Source organism: Arachis hypogaea, chromosome 20 (genome assembly GCF_003086295.3).
Source record: "Arachis hypogaea cultivar Tifrunner chromosome 20, arahy.Tifrunner.gnm2.J5K5, whole genome shotgun sequence".
Taxonomy (NCBI): domain Eukaryota; kingdom Viridiplantae; phylum Streptophyta; class Magnoliopsida; order Fabales; family Fabaceae; genus Arachis; species Arachis hypogaea.
Window position 1 is genome coordinate 126,662,584 of NC_092055.1, and position 18,810 is coordinate 126,681,393.

Sequence of the window (18,810 nt, forward strand, 5' to 3'; positions counted from 1 at the left end):
TCTCCTAGAAACAAAAAGGAGGTCCAACAGCTCACAGGTCGGCTGGCAGCTCTTTCTCGGTTCTTGCCAGCAGCAGCAGAAAAGTCATACCACATCTTCAACACCTTAAAGAAGTCGAACCAATTTGTTTGGACCAAAGAATGCGAAGAAGCCTTCACCAAATTCAAAAACACCTTGGGATCACCGCGCATATTGAGAAAGCCAGAGCAAGGTAAGCCCCTGCACCTATTTCTTTCAATTTCCACTAACACAATCAGTTCGGTACTTGTAACAGATGACAGCAAAGAGCAACAACCAGTATATTTCGTAAGTAAAGTACTACAGGGTGCTGAAACAAGATACCCGACGATAGAAAAATTAGCATATGGATTAATCGTCACAGCTCGAAAACTTCGGCATTACTTCCAGGGATACCGAATTATAGTTCGGACAAATCAACCACTTCGGCAGATCCTAGCCAAGCCTGACCTAGCGGGAAGGCTAACCAAATGGTCGGTCGAACTCTCAGAATTTGACATCACCTATCAGTCCAGAGGATCCCCCAAGGCCCAAGCCCTAGCCGATTTCATCTCAGAATTCACAAATGAAGTAGAAGAAACAAAACCATGGGAATTGTATGTGGACGGAGCATCCAATGACAACGGATGCGGGGCAGGAATACTGCTAAAAGACAACCAAGGCGTATATGCCGAGCAATCGATCAAATTTCAATTTCAGGCAACGAATAATCAAGCCGAGTATTAGGCGTTATTGGCGGGACTAAGACTCGCGAAAGAAGTCCAGGTGCCGAGCTTACAGGTATATTGCGATTCCCTGCTCATAGTTCAGCAAGTAACCGGCAATTTTCAAACCAAAGATACACTCTTGGAAAAATACTTACACATTGCTAAGAACATGATAAAAAACTTTCAAAAATTTGAAATAACGCATATACCACGGGAACAAAACTCTAGAGCAGATATATTATCTAAATTAGCAACACACAGGGAAGATCAGCAGTCAGGAAAATTGATGCATCTCACGCTAACAAAACCTAGCCTAGATTTGCAGTATGTCTTGAATTTGTCACAGGGCGAAGACTGGCGAACACCAATAATACACTACCTGAAGACAGGAATAACACCAGAAGGCGACCCGAGGTCTTTCAAAAGGAAAGCAACCGAGTTCACCCTAATCGGAGATAGTCTATACAAACGTGGCTTCTCCCGCCCACTACTTAAATGTCTTGCAGGAGAAGACACTAGATTAACAATAGACGAAGTCCACGAGGGCATTTGCGGACATTATATCGGAAGCAGAAGTTTGACTACAAGGATCTTACGGGCGGGATACTATTGGCCGACCTTAAGATCGGACTGCACAGACAAGGTCAAAAAGTGCGAATCGTGTCAAAAATGCTCGCCACTGATACACAACCCAGCCGAGGTGTTACATACATCGGACGCAACCTGGTGGTGCACGAAGTTGTGATGTCCAGGCTCGAACAATCCCTGGTAATGGCTCCAAAGCTTGGTGCTTTGATCTTAATTCATAATTGTCACAACTTCGATACAACTAACCAGCAAGTGCACTGGGTCGTCCAAGTAATACCTTACGTGAGTAAGGGTCGAATCCCACGGAGATTGTTGGTATGAAGCAAGCTATGGTCACCTTGATGATCTCAGTCAGGCAGATATAAAGTGATAATGGAGTTTTCGAATATTATATAATAAAATAGGGATAGAGATACTTATGTAATTCATTGGTGAGAATTTCATGTAAGAGAATGGAGATGCTTTTCGTTTCTCTGAACCTCTGCTTTCCTGCTATCTTCATCCAATCAGTCTTACTCCTTTCCATGGCTGGCTTTATGTGATACATCACCATTGTCAACGGCTACTTTCGGTCATCTCTCGGGAAAATGATCCAATGCCCTGTCACGGCACGGCTAATCGTCTGGAGGCATCACCCTTGCCAATGGCTTCATCTTATCCTCTCAGTGAATAATATGCTCACGCACCCTGTCACGGCACGGCTATTCATCTGTCGGTTCTCGATCATGCTGGAATAGGATTTACTATCCTTTTGCGTCTGTCACTAACGCCCTGCAATCGCGAGTTAGGAGCTCGTCACAGTCATTCAATCATTGAATCCTACTCGGAATACCACAGACAAGGTTTAGACCTTCCGGATTCTCTTGAATGCCGCCATCATTCTAGCTTACGCCACGAAGATTCCGGTTGAGAGATCTAAGAGATACTCATTCTAGCTTATTTCATGTAGAACAGAAGTGTTTGTCAGGCACGCGTTCATAAAGGAGAAGGATGATGAGCGTCACACATAATCATCACCTTCATCACGTTCTTGGGTACGAATGGATATCTTAGAAGAGAAATAAGAAGAAGAATTGAATAGAAAACAGTAGTACTTTGCATTAATCTTTGAGGAACAGCAGAGCTCCACACCTTAATCTATGGAGTGTAGAAACTCTACCGTTGAAAATACATAAGTGAAGGTCCAGGCATGGCCGAGATGGCCAGCCCCCTAAACGAGATCAATAGTCTCCTAAGATGAACAATGGAATAAAACTGAGACCAAAAGATCCTAATACAATAGTAAAAGGTCCTATTTATACTAAACTAGTCACTAGGGTTTACATGAGTAAGTAATTGATGAATAAATCCACTTCCGGGGTCCACTTGGTGTGTGTTTGGGCTGAGCTTGAGTGTTACACGTGCAGAGGTCATTTGTGGAGTTGAACGCCAGTTTCTGTGCCAGTTTGGGCGTTCAACTCTGGTTTTGGATCCTTTTCTGGCGCTGGACGCCAGATTTGGGCAGAAGGCTGGCGTTGAACGCCAGTTTACGTCGTCAATTCTTGGCCAAAGTATGGACTATTATATATTTCTGCAAAGCCCTAGATGTCTACTTTCAAACGCAATTGGAAGCGCGCCATTTCGAGTTCTGTAGCTCTAGAAAATCCACTTTGAGTGCAAGGAGGTCAGAATCCAACAGCATCAGCAGTCCTTTTTCAACCTCTGAATCTGATTTCTGCTCAAGTCCCTCAATTTCAGCCAGAAAATACCTGAAATCACAGAAAAACGCACAAACTCATAGTAAAGTCCAGAAATGTGAATTTATCATAAAAACTAATGAAAACATCCCTAAAAGTAACCAGATCCTACTAAAAACAATGTCAAAAAGCGTATAAATTATCCGCTCATCACCTGGCCATTCCACAAGTGGGGCATGGACATCCTCGGACCATTTCCAATAGCGTCAGGTCAGGTAAAGTTCCTTTTGGTAGCCATCGACTACTTTACCAAGTGGATAGAAGTACAACCACTTGCAAAAATAACCTCGGATAAGGTACAAAAGTTTATTTGGAAATTTATCATCTGTAGATATGGTATTCCACGAGAACTTATCTCTGATAATGGTAGGCAATTTACTGACAAAAAGATTGCATCATTCTTAACTAGCATGAATATTAGACATTGTTTCTTCTCTGTTGAGCACCCACAGACAAACGGGCTCGCAGAGGCGGCTAACAAAGTAATTTTGCAAGCCCTAAAGAAAAAACTGACCGAGGTTAAAAGTCACTGGGCAGAGCTAATACCAGAGATACTATGGAGTTATAACACAACTCCCCAATCAACAACTAAAGAAAGCCCCTTCCGCCTAGTGTACGGATCAAAATGTGTGATCCCTTTGGAGATCAGCCAAGGGTCAACAAGGACCGAGCACTTCAACGACAACTCTAACAAACAGACTCGACGAGCCGAGCTTGACATCATCGATGAAGAACGCAGTCTCACACAGTTAAGGCAACAATCAATGAAACTAGCTATGAAGCGTCAATACGACAAGAAAGTGAGACCAAGGACCTTCCAGGAGGGAGATCTAGTGCTCAGGCAGCTAGAAGATGTTCGGAAGCCACCAGGCCATGGAAAATTGGCAGCAACATGGGAATGACCTTTTCGAATCACTAAAGTGGTCGGAAAAGGAGCTTATCGTCTGGAAACATTGAATGGGACAACATTGCCAAACACGTGGAACATCTCATCACTCAAATACTATTATATTTGAGACAATATTGTAACATACAGGGTGGTCAGGTACTCTTTTTCCTAGCCACGAGGTTTTTCCCTAAGGAGGGTTTACTCGGGAAGGTTTTAACGAGGCCGACCATCCTGTACACCTCAAGCGTGAGGGACGATTCTATCTATATAAAAAATCATACGTTCGCTACATGACATACAGAAAAACAACAATAGCCATAACATATTAACAAAAAACGAACTCCGAAGTCATAGATCGGAGAAACAGTTGACAGGTTTGGATACAAACCAACAAGTTTTCAAAATAGCATACAAGTTTAAGACTACTTCCTAAAAAACAACAATAGAAAAACTTCAAATAGGAGGGGGTACGTTCTCATCGTGATCCTCGCCAGCCTCATCCTGAACCAGCTCGCCATTAACGACTATCTTCGTCACATCAAATTGACGAACATCAAACTCAGGATCAAACAAAGACACCTGAGCAACAGCTCGGTCGAACCCCGAAGTAAACATCTCTATCCCTTGATCCTCCAGCTCATGGATCCGAGCAGTCATCTCGCCTTTCGTCTTATCATTATCTCTAATTTCGGCCTGAAACAAACGAATCTGATCTTGGAGGCGAACAACCTCCTGATTTTTCTCTTCCAGCTTAGCAGAGACCTCAAGAACAGATTTTTCTTTTTCCTTCATTTTCGTCGTCATTTCGGTAATTGCCTTTTCTTTCTCTTCCACCAAGCGTTCCAGAGTCGCAAACTTATCAGTCTCAATCTGCCTCTCTGCTCCAAGCAGTTTAGTAGTACGGCCAACACATAGTAGGCGGGAGGCAACGACCTGATCAAATCAATTAATGTAAAACCCAAATAAGGCAAAGGAAAAAGACAAAGAAAAGACAAACGAAAGAGATACCTGAACATATTTGCCCAGAGCTTCCAGGCCAACACGACGCGTGAGCGCCATATCCCCGGGAAATTAAGATGCCCGATCAGCAAGCTTGGTCAAAGGAAATTGATCGCTCCACAAAGAATGAACATTGGCACCAGGAATGAAACCATGAAGCTTGCGCTAACGATCAAAAACAGCAGTAGTAACCTCGGCCACTGATTTATCTTCCTCGGACAGCACCTCCAAGGAATCATCAGGCACTCCCCTCTTCCTTTTTGAGGTAACAGGCTGTGCAGTCGAAAAAGCAGCACCTCCCTCATCAACATTCAGAGCAGCAGAGGCACTAGCACCTTTTTCTTTCTTCCTATCAAGAAAAGACTGGAGCCTGGAGGAATTAAGATGTGGTACTCATCCACCTACAAGCAAAGTAAAAGCATCAGCCTCACAAATAGAAAATTAATACCAGAAACAAACACATACATTACCTATATAAGCACGCAACCCCTCCCTATCATTATCTTTTTCAAAACTTAACATCTCAGGGATTGAGAGGCACTCGCCGGAAGCAAAGTTTCTCACCAGAAAATCAACAACCAAATCTTCCTCGTCACTCCTATATGCCTCGAGTACTTGCCTAGGCTCGGAACACCAATACAACGGGAATTTTTCTATCAGCTCTTCATCAAGATAGAAAGGGTATTCCGTTTCTATAGATCGGACTTTCACAAACAGAGACTTGAAATTTTTAAACGACGACTTATAGAGAAGAAATATAGAACGGCCAGGAAAGCTACTCAAACAAACCCACAAACCCTTCCGAACCCCTTTCGACTGAAACAAAGAAAAGAACACACCCAGAGAAGGAGGATACTCAAGAAAGGTCATTAAACATTGATAAGCTTTTAGGAAAGCCCAGGAATTAGGGTGTAACTGGGAAGGAGCAGAATTCAGATTAGTCAATACGTCACATTCAAAGGAAGAAAAAGGAAACCTAACATTTAATTCAGAGAAACACGGAGTGTACATATAAAAGTAAGCCCAATCACCCCTACGCTCAGAAACCCTATCCTCGTTAGAATAAGGGAGAAGCTCTACAGCGACATTGGTGCCACCCTTAACCAACTGCATCGCACGAAATTCTTGAAGAGAATCGGAGCTACCGTACGAAGAAGCACGGGTCTTAACATCATCATGAACCCAATGATAAAAGTCGTCTTTTTTAACCTCAACAACCTTCAACTTTTCCCTTTCCATTACAGACTACAATCGCGAAAAGATGTAGAGAAAGAACGAAGTGAAAAATCTAACCTTTGGAAGTCATTTTCTTTCAAGACAGAGAGAAAAGGAGTGACTTTTCCCAAGAAAACCAAAGAATAACAGTCTATTACAACCCACTAACAAAGTGGGAATGCAAAACCAAAAACCACAGAGAAATCAAGGGTCAAAACCGGTTCAGTTACAGTAATTAAGTGACATAATGGCAGCACGTTTCCCTACAAATATGGGATAACATCCCGCTCAAACCAATTATTCCAATAAACATTTTTTCAACAAATTAATTATTTCAAGATCAAAAGGCGCGCCACGTTGAGCTTGGGGGCTGATAAGACTAACCGAAATATAGGTCGTTTTAAAAGCTCAACTTGCTAAAAACTCAAAGCAAGTCAAGCTTGGGGGCTATGTACTGTGCCCTATAACTCGGAACTGCTCGCCTATATCTCGGCCACGTCAGCCACAACGGATGAAACAAATAATGGATAAAGACATAACAATAACGATCACCAAGAATCTCGGCTAAAAACCGAGATCCACTCTAACAAACTATCAAAGAGAATCAATCCACGAATCTATAAAACGGCTGTTACCAAATCAAATAACACACTGGAATACACTCGTACATACTTCTCCACGCTTATACTCTGTTTTATAACTACTCTCCACTAACTTGATCGTCGGAGTCCTTTTTGCAGGTTCTCCGCCCGGTTCGTGCTCAAGCTAGGCGTTTCTCCGCTGCAGGACAAAGTCCCTTTCATCAACCACTGGAAGCCGACATCTAGCACGAAGCCGCACACCCTTGCACGAACACCACATATTACAAATTTCTGTTAATATTATATTTAAATAATTTAAACAAAAAAAACCCTGAAACAAACCATGTTACTTTTTTATTTTTCTAATAATGATTTATTCCTTCTAGGTAAAACCAAGCATGGTTTTTCGAATTCCAATAATTATTTATTCGTTCTAGGGTTTAAGTAACGTGTCACCAAATTATTAAATTAATAAAACTTTGAAAATAATATCACCGACCACTCAATTATTATTATTATCATTTAGTAATTAAACGTTATGGGTTGCAAAATTACTCTATCTATAAATTAATAATAACTACCAATCAACTATTATTTAATTGTATATATTTATATATAATCAACTAAATAATTAACGGTTACAATAATCAAACATATTATAATAAAACAATAAAAAATAATTAAATTTATTTATAATAATATAATAATTCTTTCAAGATGCTAAATATGCATTAATATACAATTAATGGATGGTTTTTTATTTTTAAGCATAGTCGGTTATTACTTATTAATATCTAAAACGGTGCAACTGCGTACGGATCATGATCGGAGCAACTTCCACGATAATGTATTAATTTTGGAATTAAACTAGATAAAAATTATAAGCCAAAGTCAAATGGCTCATACTATAATATTAAAAATACAAGAATAATGCTAGAGAAAAAATAGTATACAATTTTTTTTTATGTAACTTAACCTTTATATATTGTTTCTCACGGTATCCCCCAACTCGACAGGTCAAGGATTAATTCGTTGCGGATCTGAACTCCATTTAAAGGTCTGCCGCTGGCCAATGGGTTACTACATGCACAAAGTAAAATTTGAACCCCCAACACTTGCTTAAACGAGAGTGAGCTGATTACTCGACCAACCCAAGTTGATTACCTTTATAATTATATTATTAGGAAGAAATTGCAAGCTCTAATGCTAGAAAAGGTTCATTGTATATATTCTATGCATATGCAAGCACGGAAGCACCCTTTAATTCTCTTTCAAAAATGTTATCTTCTATTTGAATATTATAAAATAAGTTAATAAATTAAGTAGTTACCTACATACGTGCATAAGGTGCATCATTATGTTATTGATATTTCTTTTAATCTCTTCATATATGGAAAGAGAATAATGTCGCCAAATTTTTCCATTAGATTGACATGCTTACAATCAAGTAATTAATTTACTCATCTATTTAAATAAATATTAAAAATTCAAATCCTGTTTTGTATATACATTATACAACAGCCTATTGGTCAACCTGCTAAGTCAAAAAATACCATGAAAAACAAAGAAAGATTGACATAGCCACATACATTTAGAAAGCCTTAATTCCAATGTTAATTTCCTTTAAACAGTAGTGAATGAAAGCTGCATGGGTTGAGCCAGAACTTTCAATATTTCTTGTTTCGTTGGACTTATTATTATTATTAACCCCTCCCCAAAGATTAGGTATATATTCTTTTCACCTTCTGTTCAAGGATGCAATGAATCTGCAAAGAAACATTTTAGCTTATGGTTGAAGTTGGACCTTGAAATTAACCCATATATATATTATTCATGATTTTTGAGAATACACTCTTTTACATTAGTCTAGCACAACAAAAAAGGACCTAATTACTTCCGTTTCCGGTACATTACTAATATAAATAGTAATGTACCCTTGTACTGTATGATTCACCAATGAGCCAATACCTGTCACTGAGTTTAACATAGAAAAATATGTTCAATAATTGCAAATTCACTAATAATATATCTAAAGTCCTAGTCACACTTGATATAAATTAGTCCAAAACCATATGGATTTAACTTTGAAAACAAAGTATTGTGAGTGAGAAAGAAAGCTCATCAAACCTTAACACATACACTAGTCACTCACATGCAAAGTTTTGGAGAACACAACTTGAACCATTTCTTAACCTAACCTTGTGACAACATCTTCTGTTAGGTTTTGTCATGCATGTGACATAGAAAACACAACAATTATTATAGAATTATATTCTTTGTTTAATAGAAATGTAATTTTAATATTGAGCTACCAAGTTCTCTTACTCTTCTTTATAAATTGGAGGCATGCACCAACCACATAGCCAAGAGTTAAAAGCTAACCTGATTAAAGAGTGCTTGATTTCTAAGTCGTAACCAAAAAAAAATGTGGGAAAGGGGTTCAGTTTCAATTCCTCTAGATACTAGCTACCAAAATAAAAGGAAGATAGAAAACTGAAATTACCAAAATAACCCCAAGAAAGAGAGAAACTAGTATATCCATGGATCCACCAAAGAAATCTAACAAGATCAAGGACATTGTCAGGCTTCAACAGATCCTCAAGAAATGGAGAAGGATTGCCAACTCTTCAAAATCAAGTGACAACAACAACAACAACAATCATAGCGGCAGCACCAGCAGTAAAAGCATCAACTTTCTGAAAAGGACACTTTCTTTGTCCGAACGTGACAAAGGATCGTCGAGCAATGCAGTTCCAAAAGGCTACTTAGCTGTTTGCGTCGGACTAGAGCTCAAGAGATTTGTCATACCCACTGTATATTTGGGTCACCAAGCCTTTCACATGTTGCTAAGAGAAGCTGAAGAAGAGTTCGGGTTTGAGCAGACCGGCGTTCTGAGGATTCCTTGTGAAGTATCTGTGTTTGAGAGTGTCCTGAAGATGGTGGAGGAAAAGGACAAGTTTTCGGCTCACAATTGCGGATTATTCAGTGTAGAAAAGATGATGATGGGGTACTGCTCCTTCAATCAGCTTACTTATTCGCATCATCCTCAAAGTCCTATGTGCAGATAGATAGATAGATAGATAGATAGATAGATAGATAGTATAGGAATCTGACATTGTCCATTTTTTTTTTTTATAATGTTCTTTCTATCTGAAAGTGAAAGTGAAAGTGAAAGTGAGGGAGAGTGATTTAACTAGATGTAAGATAACCCCTTTTGGGGTATTATGAAGCAAATAATGGTTGTTTTATAGAAGTGCTACTCTTAATCATATATAATTCTAGAATGATCTAGAGTTGAAAGTTTTTCATATTTAACAATCAAGTGCTACTCTTGATCATACACATGCAGTATCATATACAGATTATAGAACTTGGAAATAACTCTTCTTTTCAAATTGAACTCACTACCAATTTTTCAAAAGCAAAAGGAGTCAAAAGGTTGTAAAGGACACAATTATTGAACAATAATGATGAAGGAACAGAAAAAAGAAGAGACATTCAAGTATCCTTTGAAATCTGAGAGCTGGAGATCAAAAGTTCCAACACTTCCAGAACAGAAATAGGCAAACAACTATTCCAATGATGGAATAATGTTTAACAATGTTAAATTGCACTTGCTCGCCTTAGAGTCATGTCTATCTAGTGTTTCTAATAGAGATGTCATTTATACATAGTTATTTGAGGGGTCAATTGACACTAGAGATTGTGCAAATGAGTGGAGAATTCACATACACCACTAGAATTGGGTGACCATTGACACTAAATATTCATGTATCACCCAATTCTCTACTAAGGTATGTGAGTTCTCTACTTATTTGGCACGTAAATCATTAGCGCCAATTGACACATTAAACGATTTATGTCCATATAACCAGATTATACTTCTAAATCTTACACTACATAGTTCACATGGGAGCATTCATTTTCAGCAGTTAAACACACATGTAAACATTAAAGCTTGCAAATTCAGCTCTCGTTATACGTGGTATATATGATCTAAGCTAGGGACTTAAACTACTCTTCTATTAAATTCAATAAAAGTTATGTGACCTGTAATATTATAGCACATGCCCAAACAATACAGAGGAATAATTATATGTACTATACATTCATCAATTCAGCAGCAAGGTATAAATGTACAATAAAGATTACTGGCAATTTAATTTCTCAATAAACTGTAAAATCACATTTCATTTAAGATGAAATAGATTCCAGTCAAACAAGGCACAGTATGTCAGTATCAGAGAAGTCAAATAGCTATCCTTAGATCCAAATTCAACCACACATATCATATCTATATTTGGGTCCATGTGTAATCAGTCAGCTAGGAAAGAAAAATCCCAAATAAGTTCTACTTGGAAGAAATAGTGGACAGGTTAATGATGGCATTCAAACAATGTTCCTTTTTATCCAAATTCTTTCTGTTTAAACATAATTAATTTGAATAAAGTGATATGTTAAAAATCAATCTACCTGTATTATCCATTATCTAGATACATTGGACTTCCTGATAAATTTATTTTAACATACCACTTTGTCCAAATTGACTGTTACTCCAAAACAAAGGGAAATAAATGTATTTGGATAATCCAGTAATACTTTGTCCAAATTGATAGTTATTTTGACATGGATACAATATTTGTTATTTGTCACAGGAAAGATCGACTAACTGACTAAACATTTCACAGCATTAAACAATAAACTGAGAAGGCGGGGATGGCATTAGAGTGACAGAGATTAATTGGATTCATTGCAAATAGTGTGCTTAAAGAATTGAACAGAGAAGAAGACTCTTTTGTATTATTACTATGAATCTCAGCTAGTGATAAGGAAAGTTGAGTATGAAAAGAAATAAACAGAAACTAAAGTCTTCAAGTGATAACACCAGGAATGAAAAGAAATGAAAATTGCATTTTCAATCATATCATATTCGGACACAATCATGAGAAATGTCAAAGAAAGATTCAACCTTCTATCCTTTAACTCTCCAACAAGTAGTTGGAATTGAATGCTCCCAAAGTAAGTCCCCAAATCATTTCATTCCTCGCTGTCATCGAAGTTCGGAAAAGTGACACACTTAAAGACCTTGCACCTTGAGCACAAGATATATCCAACCTACACAAATAAAATTACAAAAACACAAGAAGAAAGCTATAAATTCTATTATAACAACACCAACTATCATCTTTAACATCATATATTGGTTTCATTGTCATTTTCCCATTGAGTTAAGTTTTGCATAGTCACCTAATCAAATAATTCTATTGGATGATTATTCAAGTAGCGAGTTTTGCTGAAAAGATCATATGACACTTAGACACTACGTGATTGGATGTCTACGTAAAACACCGACAATGCAGACAAATTGAAGGCTTTTCATTTCCATAGCATGACATTAGTGATAGTGAGAAGTAGTTACAGCTCTGCAGGTAGGACATCTACGGTAGAGGCGCTTGTTTTCAGCTCTGACATTTGTCTTTTGGCCTTTGCAGAAGTCACATAACAACCACCCTTTCCCATTGCAAGGCTCACACATTATGGTGCCATCAACCTTAACACCAACACAACACAACACATTATTTATTGTCCAAAGGAAATAAACTAATCAACCATATTTGTTTGTTAAACACCCTAAATTATGGTGTCCATTCACAACTAACATGATCCAAAAACAAGAGTTTCAATGTTGGATCATAGTTACATGAATTCACCAATTAGATAGTGTACCGCATACCAATTCATCTGCGTACCAAAACGTCATATGTATATTTTTCACATAACTATGTGTTGGAGGAAAGATTCATACTCACCCTTCCACCAAATCTAATATCACATGGGAAATTTGATACATTTCTAACTCCATATATTTACATAAAAATCTAGCATTTGAAAGTTATTTTTGTGACACAAATACAGACATTATAAATAAGTAAACTTGATTTTTTGAAAGGTTTTAACAATTTTTTTATTAGATAAATACTTCTTATATTTTCTATCCAAATGGAAAATTGTCTTTTTTAATAAAAAAGATTTTTTTTAAAAAATATTTTTACTAAAAGCTAATACAAATTCCAACTCATATTTGCATACCACGATTCACGCTTCAAGATCAAGAAAAAGCGTGTTAAATATATAAACAATTATTTAATTTAATATACCTCTACCTATGCTATGCTTTTGAGACAAACGGTTCGACGAAAAATTAAAAAAATAAAAAAGTATAAATCAAAATTTCAAAATGGCAAACACCAAAGAGGAAAGAAAATATCAAAATTGAGGAGTATGAAGACGCAGAAGATAAAGAAACATTTCGATTGATGAAAGGATAAAATATTAACTAAATTAATAAGCATGGTAGCATCAGTAGCATGTACCATTTGTTGCTGAATAGGGGCACACTGAAGTGGCTTCGTGTGAACTACACGGGTGTGCATGGGAGCTGAAGAAGAAGAAGAAAGGGAACCCCAATTTCGCAGAGATGGTGATGTGATTGCAGTAATATTGAACATAGTCGCCATTTCTGGGTTTTGAGCTTCGCTTCTGGTTTTTCCCTTCCTTTCTTCCTTCCATCGCGTTATCCAAAACCCGAAGCCACGTAACACAACTCTAACCCTCGGTTGTGCCAAAATAACATTTATGCCATTGCCACATTAGCCGTAGTGCCTTACAAAGAAAACTATTAATTTTGGATCATGCACGAGAATTTGTGTTTACTTTTTATATATAAGGAAATTATGTGTAGCCAATGAGTAATAGTTCAAATGGCATAGTCTCCTCATACTCAATTAAGAGATTGCGAGTTCGAGTCTCCTATCTTTGATAAAAAAAAAAAAAATTACATGTAATGATCCTTGAAGAGAAAAATGAAAATTGCCAAGCTTAGTTTTATAAAAATATTATTAACATTCAAAAATTGATAAGTTAGCTTAATGAGATATTTGTAATTCTATTGGAATATAAAGAAGATGAAGTATATTAACAGGATATAAGTGGAATATATTGTCTGTAATAATTTAGAATTTAATTTTGATGGACTATCAATGTAACGTAATTTTATACGTGCTTTTAATTATATAACGTTCATCAGTAAAAATAACTATTTTTCATATTAACGTATGTATGATCATCCAAAAAAATGGATATGATTATACGATTGTGTAAAATATTTTACACTGTCAGTACATCAAAATTAAACTCATTAATTTAATGTAATATATACCAATCTATTTTACAGTTACTTTCAATTTAAACTAAGAATTCATATATGATTAAACTGTAAATTCTATTCTTAATTGTGTCGTTTTGGTTTTTTAGATTATTAATTTTGTTGATTGGTTTTCCTTGATGCACCATCGCAGCATCGGCTGTATTTTCTGCATTTAACTTCCTTTACATTTTTTGTCTTCTATTAAAAACGTTATTACTATATGGTGATACTTAATGATATGGTTGTATTTATGTCTTATGTATTATACATTTTTCATTATATAGACATATGTCTCTTTGTGTAATTTTCGTGATTTTTAAGAGTAATAATAGGTAGTATATAATAGGTTTAAATTTCATTCTAAATTTTTTTCGAGATTTAAAGGTGCCATGCACATAAGATATAAGGTCCTGAGAATATCAGAGGCAATCCTAAAATGCCAACACTCAGATTGTGAAACTTAAAGAACTAAAACAGAAACCATGAATCAAGGAGGTTCTCTAAGACTTTCTAAACTTAACCAAGTCCTTAAATCTAGCTAAAACTTAACTAAAATCCTAAATCTCTCCGCCTTTCTTCTGTTCTTTCATCTCCAGTGAAGTTACAAAGACAAACAAGCAGACAATGACAAACACAGGTAGAATACAAGTAATACAGATAGCAAATACAACAAATAGCATATTATAACCACTTAGGCAATCCCAATTAATGCACAATCAAACAAAGCACACATATGCATATAATGAATGTCTATACTACTGGCCGTGAGCTCACGTGTCGGTTAAATCGCCAGAAACCCGACACATCTGGTAGCTAACCCAGATATTTGTCTCTAGGTTGCGCATCTCCAGGAGGATCATAAACGAAAGAGAGTGCCTTTCCACATCAAATGAGTGTGCCTTTCCACCTTGCAACCAGAGAAGAATGTGGGGAAATAATACGAAGGAGAGTGCCTTTCCACTTTCCCCACACCCTCATCACGACAAGAGAGGGAACTTCTGTACTCAACTTGCCATCCGAATACATTTTTCAAGTTAACGAGCAAGCGGGATCGCACCCAAATCTTGCCCTCTCGACCATTCCGGCCACACACATCTCGACCGTTCTGGCCACACACACATCTCGACCATTCCGGCCACACATAGTCATCCCCAATCTCATCATTAACATCTCAGTTCAGTTACTCTAGACCTTCCTTTACTTCCAAGTAACCTTGCTTTCCATAGCCTAATCTCATCACTACACTTAAAACTAGTCTTTAGGAGTTAAAAGAATGAAAATAGAAGATTAGAGGTTTGAATTTGAGCTTTAAAACACAAGATCTATTTTTGCTGAAACAGAGGCTACGCGTATGCGTGGGTACGCGCTTGGACCAGGATGCGTACGCATGCCCCATCTCGCGTACGCATGCAAATCAGGCAGTAGCTACCATATGCAAATGGATGGTATGCGTACGCAAGAATTCCGCATCACACGTATGTGTGGGCGTACGTTTTGTCAAAATTTTTACTTAAGTCTGAAAAGCTGCAGAATTGCAATTTAAATCCCAAACTTCCGACGCGCATAATGTTTTTATTTTAAATCATTTTTCCTCCGTTCTTCGAATGCATAAACTTCATGGACCCGATTTTCATATAAAACAAGTTTGAAATGATTTGAGAGTCCGGAAGCCAAGTTCTGACTCGCCGAAGTTCGGCCTAAGAACCAATTTTTTACACAACCTCAAAATCTCTATTTTCTTTAAAACTCAACTTACCATCTTTATATCCATCAACACAACACATCTATATCAATACCACAACAATCTCCTCATCCTTACCATTTCTTAATTCACCCATATCATGCATCAACATCTCAAATAATTAACAAGATGAGCATATCCCTTATTCATTATATATATACAAACACATATCATTATCAACTCATCACTAAACTCTTATCCAACCAGCATTAAGCTCACAATATATCAATTAACACTTATCCAACAAGCACCAAATCCATATCACAATTCTTATCAAAGCCACTAAGCATTAAATATACTTATATGTTCCAACCTATCCTATGGTCACCTAGCCTAAGTTTTCACAGAACATTATATATTAAATACATGAAACATAAACCATACCTTGGCCGATTTCTACATATAATCTGAGACACCAATAAAAGGCACTAAACACAGCCCCAAGGGTCCAAAACTTCCAAAGCAATAACTTCCAAGCTCCACCAAGTCTCAAGTGTCCACAATTTAAGCTCCAATTTACAAATACATACACCTAATACACATTACCACATATATATACAAATTTCAATACCCAAAAACTCACATAATCAAGGGTTTGACTAGGGTTGAAGATCCTTACCGTATATGTGCTTCAATTAAGCCAAAACCTACCAATTCCTCAAGTCAATTTGATCCTAGAACATCAAATTAACCAAAATCTCAATACCCAAAACCCTAACATTTTCGAACTGAAGAAGAGGGAATAGGAGCTGAGAATGTGATTTTCTCACCTTGAAAGGTACCGGACTTTGTAGAGCTCGTCTCTGCAGATACGTGGCCGCAAACGGTGCAGCGATCGGAGTTCTGGATTGAAAGATGTGGCAAGTTGAAATTGAGCAAGGGTTTGGAATCAATTTTCTTCTTCCCCTTTTGCATGCTCAGCGTGAAAACGGTGATGATGAAGTGAAATGAGCTGAAGCTCATTAGATCATGTATGTTGGACTGGGCCTTGGGCTCAATACGGGCCCGGTTCGCCCGGTTCAGCCCGTTCGGCCCAATCTTGGGCCAAATTCTTTAAAATTAGTGTCAAAATTCTCGTTTTTAGTTTTCTCTATCTCATTAAGCTATAAAATTCTATTTTCTAATTTGCTTGATTACTAATTAAGTTATTAGTTAATTATTTACTAATTATTCGGGGTTCACAGTCATTCTGGGAATAAAGACCTTATTGACACAGTTGTCAGAATTTAATAATCTTGCCTCGATAACTGATAAACCACTATTTTATGGTTTATCTTGTGCTTAATTGAGTGGTTTTTATCAATCATTTGCACACTTGTTTATACAATTTTATTTTACAATTTCTTTTCAATTTTGTTATATGATTGAAAACTTGCTTTCCGAGCCTTTAAATTGTATATTTTTAACTCCCCTTTATACCATTCGATGCCGTGATCTGTGCGTTAAGTGTTTTCAGGTTTTATGGGGCAGGAATGGCTTAGAGGATAGAAAGGAAGCTTGCAAAAATGGAAGGAACACAAGAAATAAAGGAGACGACCAGCGAGGATCGACGCGTGCGCGTACCTGATGCGTACGCATGACTAGCGCAGAAAACAAGCGACGCGTACGCGTGACCAGGATTTTTGTCAATCGACGCGTACGCGTGACTGACGCGTATGCGTGACATGCGCTACCTGCAGAAATCGCAGAAAATGCTGGGAGTGATTTTGGGCCAAGTTTGGACCCAGTTTTCAGCCCAGAAACACAGACTAGAGCCAAGGGACAAGCAGAGACTCAACAGACATTCTCATTCGCATAGTTTTTAGTTTTAGATTGGAATCTTAGAGAGAAATTACTCTTCCTCTAGGTTTTTCTACACACTCATAGTTCTTATAGTTTATGCTTTTGCTTTGGATATTAAGAAGAGTCACTACCTCCGTTGAAGTTGCTATTATTCTAGTTTGCTTTCTTATTCCTTTACTCCTTTGATTACTTATTAACCCTGTTCAGATAAGGATGTTGCATTTTGGGATTTATTAATGCAAAGAACTATTTTTACTTTTAATTAATTTTCAATTCCTGTTTTATTTAATTTATCATGTCTTCTTCTTATATTTCTGTGAACGCTATATTCTTGACAATGGAGTAGACTTCCAACTTGACTTGGGGGTTGATTAAAAGGAGACCCTTGAGTTGGAATGCTCAAGTGATTAGTTAAATTGGAAGTTGTTGGCTAACTCTCTAGGCACTAACGCTAATCCTTCCTAAGGGAGAGGATTAGGACTTGTGAATAAGAGTTAGCTCAATCACTTGACTTTCCTTTATTTAGTAAGGGTTAACTAAGTGAAAACAACAACCTCTTGATACTATACTTGGAAAAATCTAACAAGGATAGAACTTCCAATTAATCTTCCCGCTTTTTATTTTGAATATATAAATCTATTTTAATTCACATTGCTTTAATTTACCATCATTTAATTTTCTGCTCTTCAACTCTTAAAATTCCTCGAAAAACTCCTGACTAATAAAATGGCACTCTTTTGTCAACTCATTGGGAGACGACCTGGGATTTCTACTCCCAGTATTTTCATTCTAATTTTGTGACAACCCTTCTAAATTGATAAGCGGATTTTCGTCGGTTAAGAACTGTACTTACAACGCTGTTCTTACTATAATTTCCTAATTGGCTAATTTCCGCTCCGTCAATAACTTTATCTCCAAGTCTTGTAATTATCAATCTAGTGCCATTGCAAAGCCCTGAAGAGCGATCAATATTTCTAATAAGCATGACAGGGCAACCAACTCTTAGCTTCAATTCATAATTTGGAACCCCAGAACATTTAATTGTTGCTAAAATCTCCGGTGTGTGCATGCCTTCAATTTCATTGTTACCTCCTTCGAACAAACATTTATTGGAACTAACATAAGACTTGCATGCATTGTTGTTCAGTTCGATCATGTAATCATTCACCTCATCTACCGCATTAATTGTAGGAGCCAAAATAGCTCGACCTTTCAAGTGGCCTTCGTTATCCATGTCAGCAATATAATCAGAATAGATTGCTTCAACGATTGCTTCAATTGGATCATTATAATAGGTGATAAGGAATTCAGGAAGTATGCTAATCAAATTGCACTCGTCACTCATTC

General features: G+C 37.2%; 2 protein-coding genes across 2 annotated transcripts; one reads left to right on the plus strand and one right to left on the minus strand.

The window, feature by feature from the left end:
• The first annotated feature begins 8,350 nt into the window (after positions 1-8,350).
• On the plus strand, positions 8,351-9,986 carry LOC112783460 (auxin-responsive protein SAUR72). The gene has a single exon (XM_025826421.3). The coding sequence runs from the start codon at positions 9,274-9,276 to the stop codon at positions 9,799-9,801; it is 528 nt and encodes a 175-aa protein (XP_025682206.1). The 5' UTR covers positions 8,351-9,273; the 3' UTR covers positions 9,802-9,986.
• Positions 9,987-11,506: 1,520 nt separating this feature from the next.
• On the minus strand, positions 11,507-13,431 carry LOC112783461 (uncharacterized). Its single transcript, XM_025826422.3, has 3 exons — positions 13,108-13,431; positions 12,153-12,284; positions 11,507-11,848 (listed from the first exon to the last, which is right to left on the minus strand). The coding sequence occupies exons 1-3, from the start codon at positions 13,249-13,251 to the stop codon at positions 11,771-11,773; spliced, it is 354 nt and encodes a 117-aa protein (XP_025682207.1). The 5' UTR covers positions 13,252-13,431; the 3' UTR covers positions 11,507-11,770.
• Positions 13,432-18,810: the final 5,379 nt, after the last annotated feature.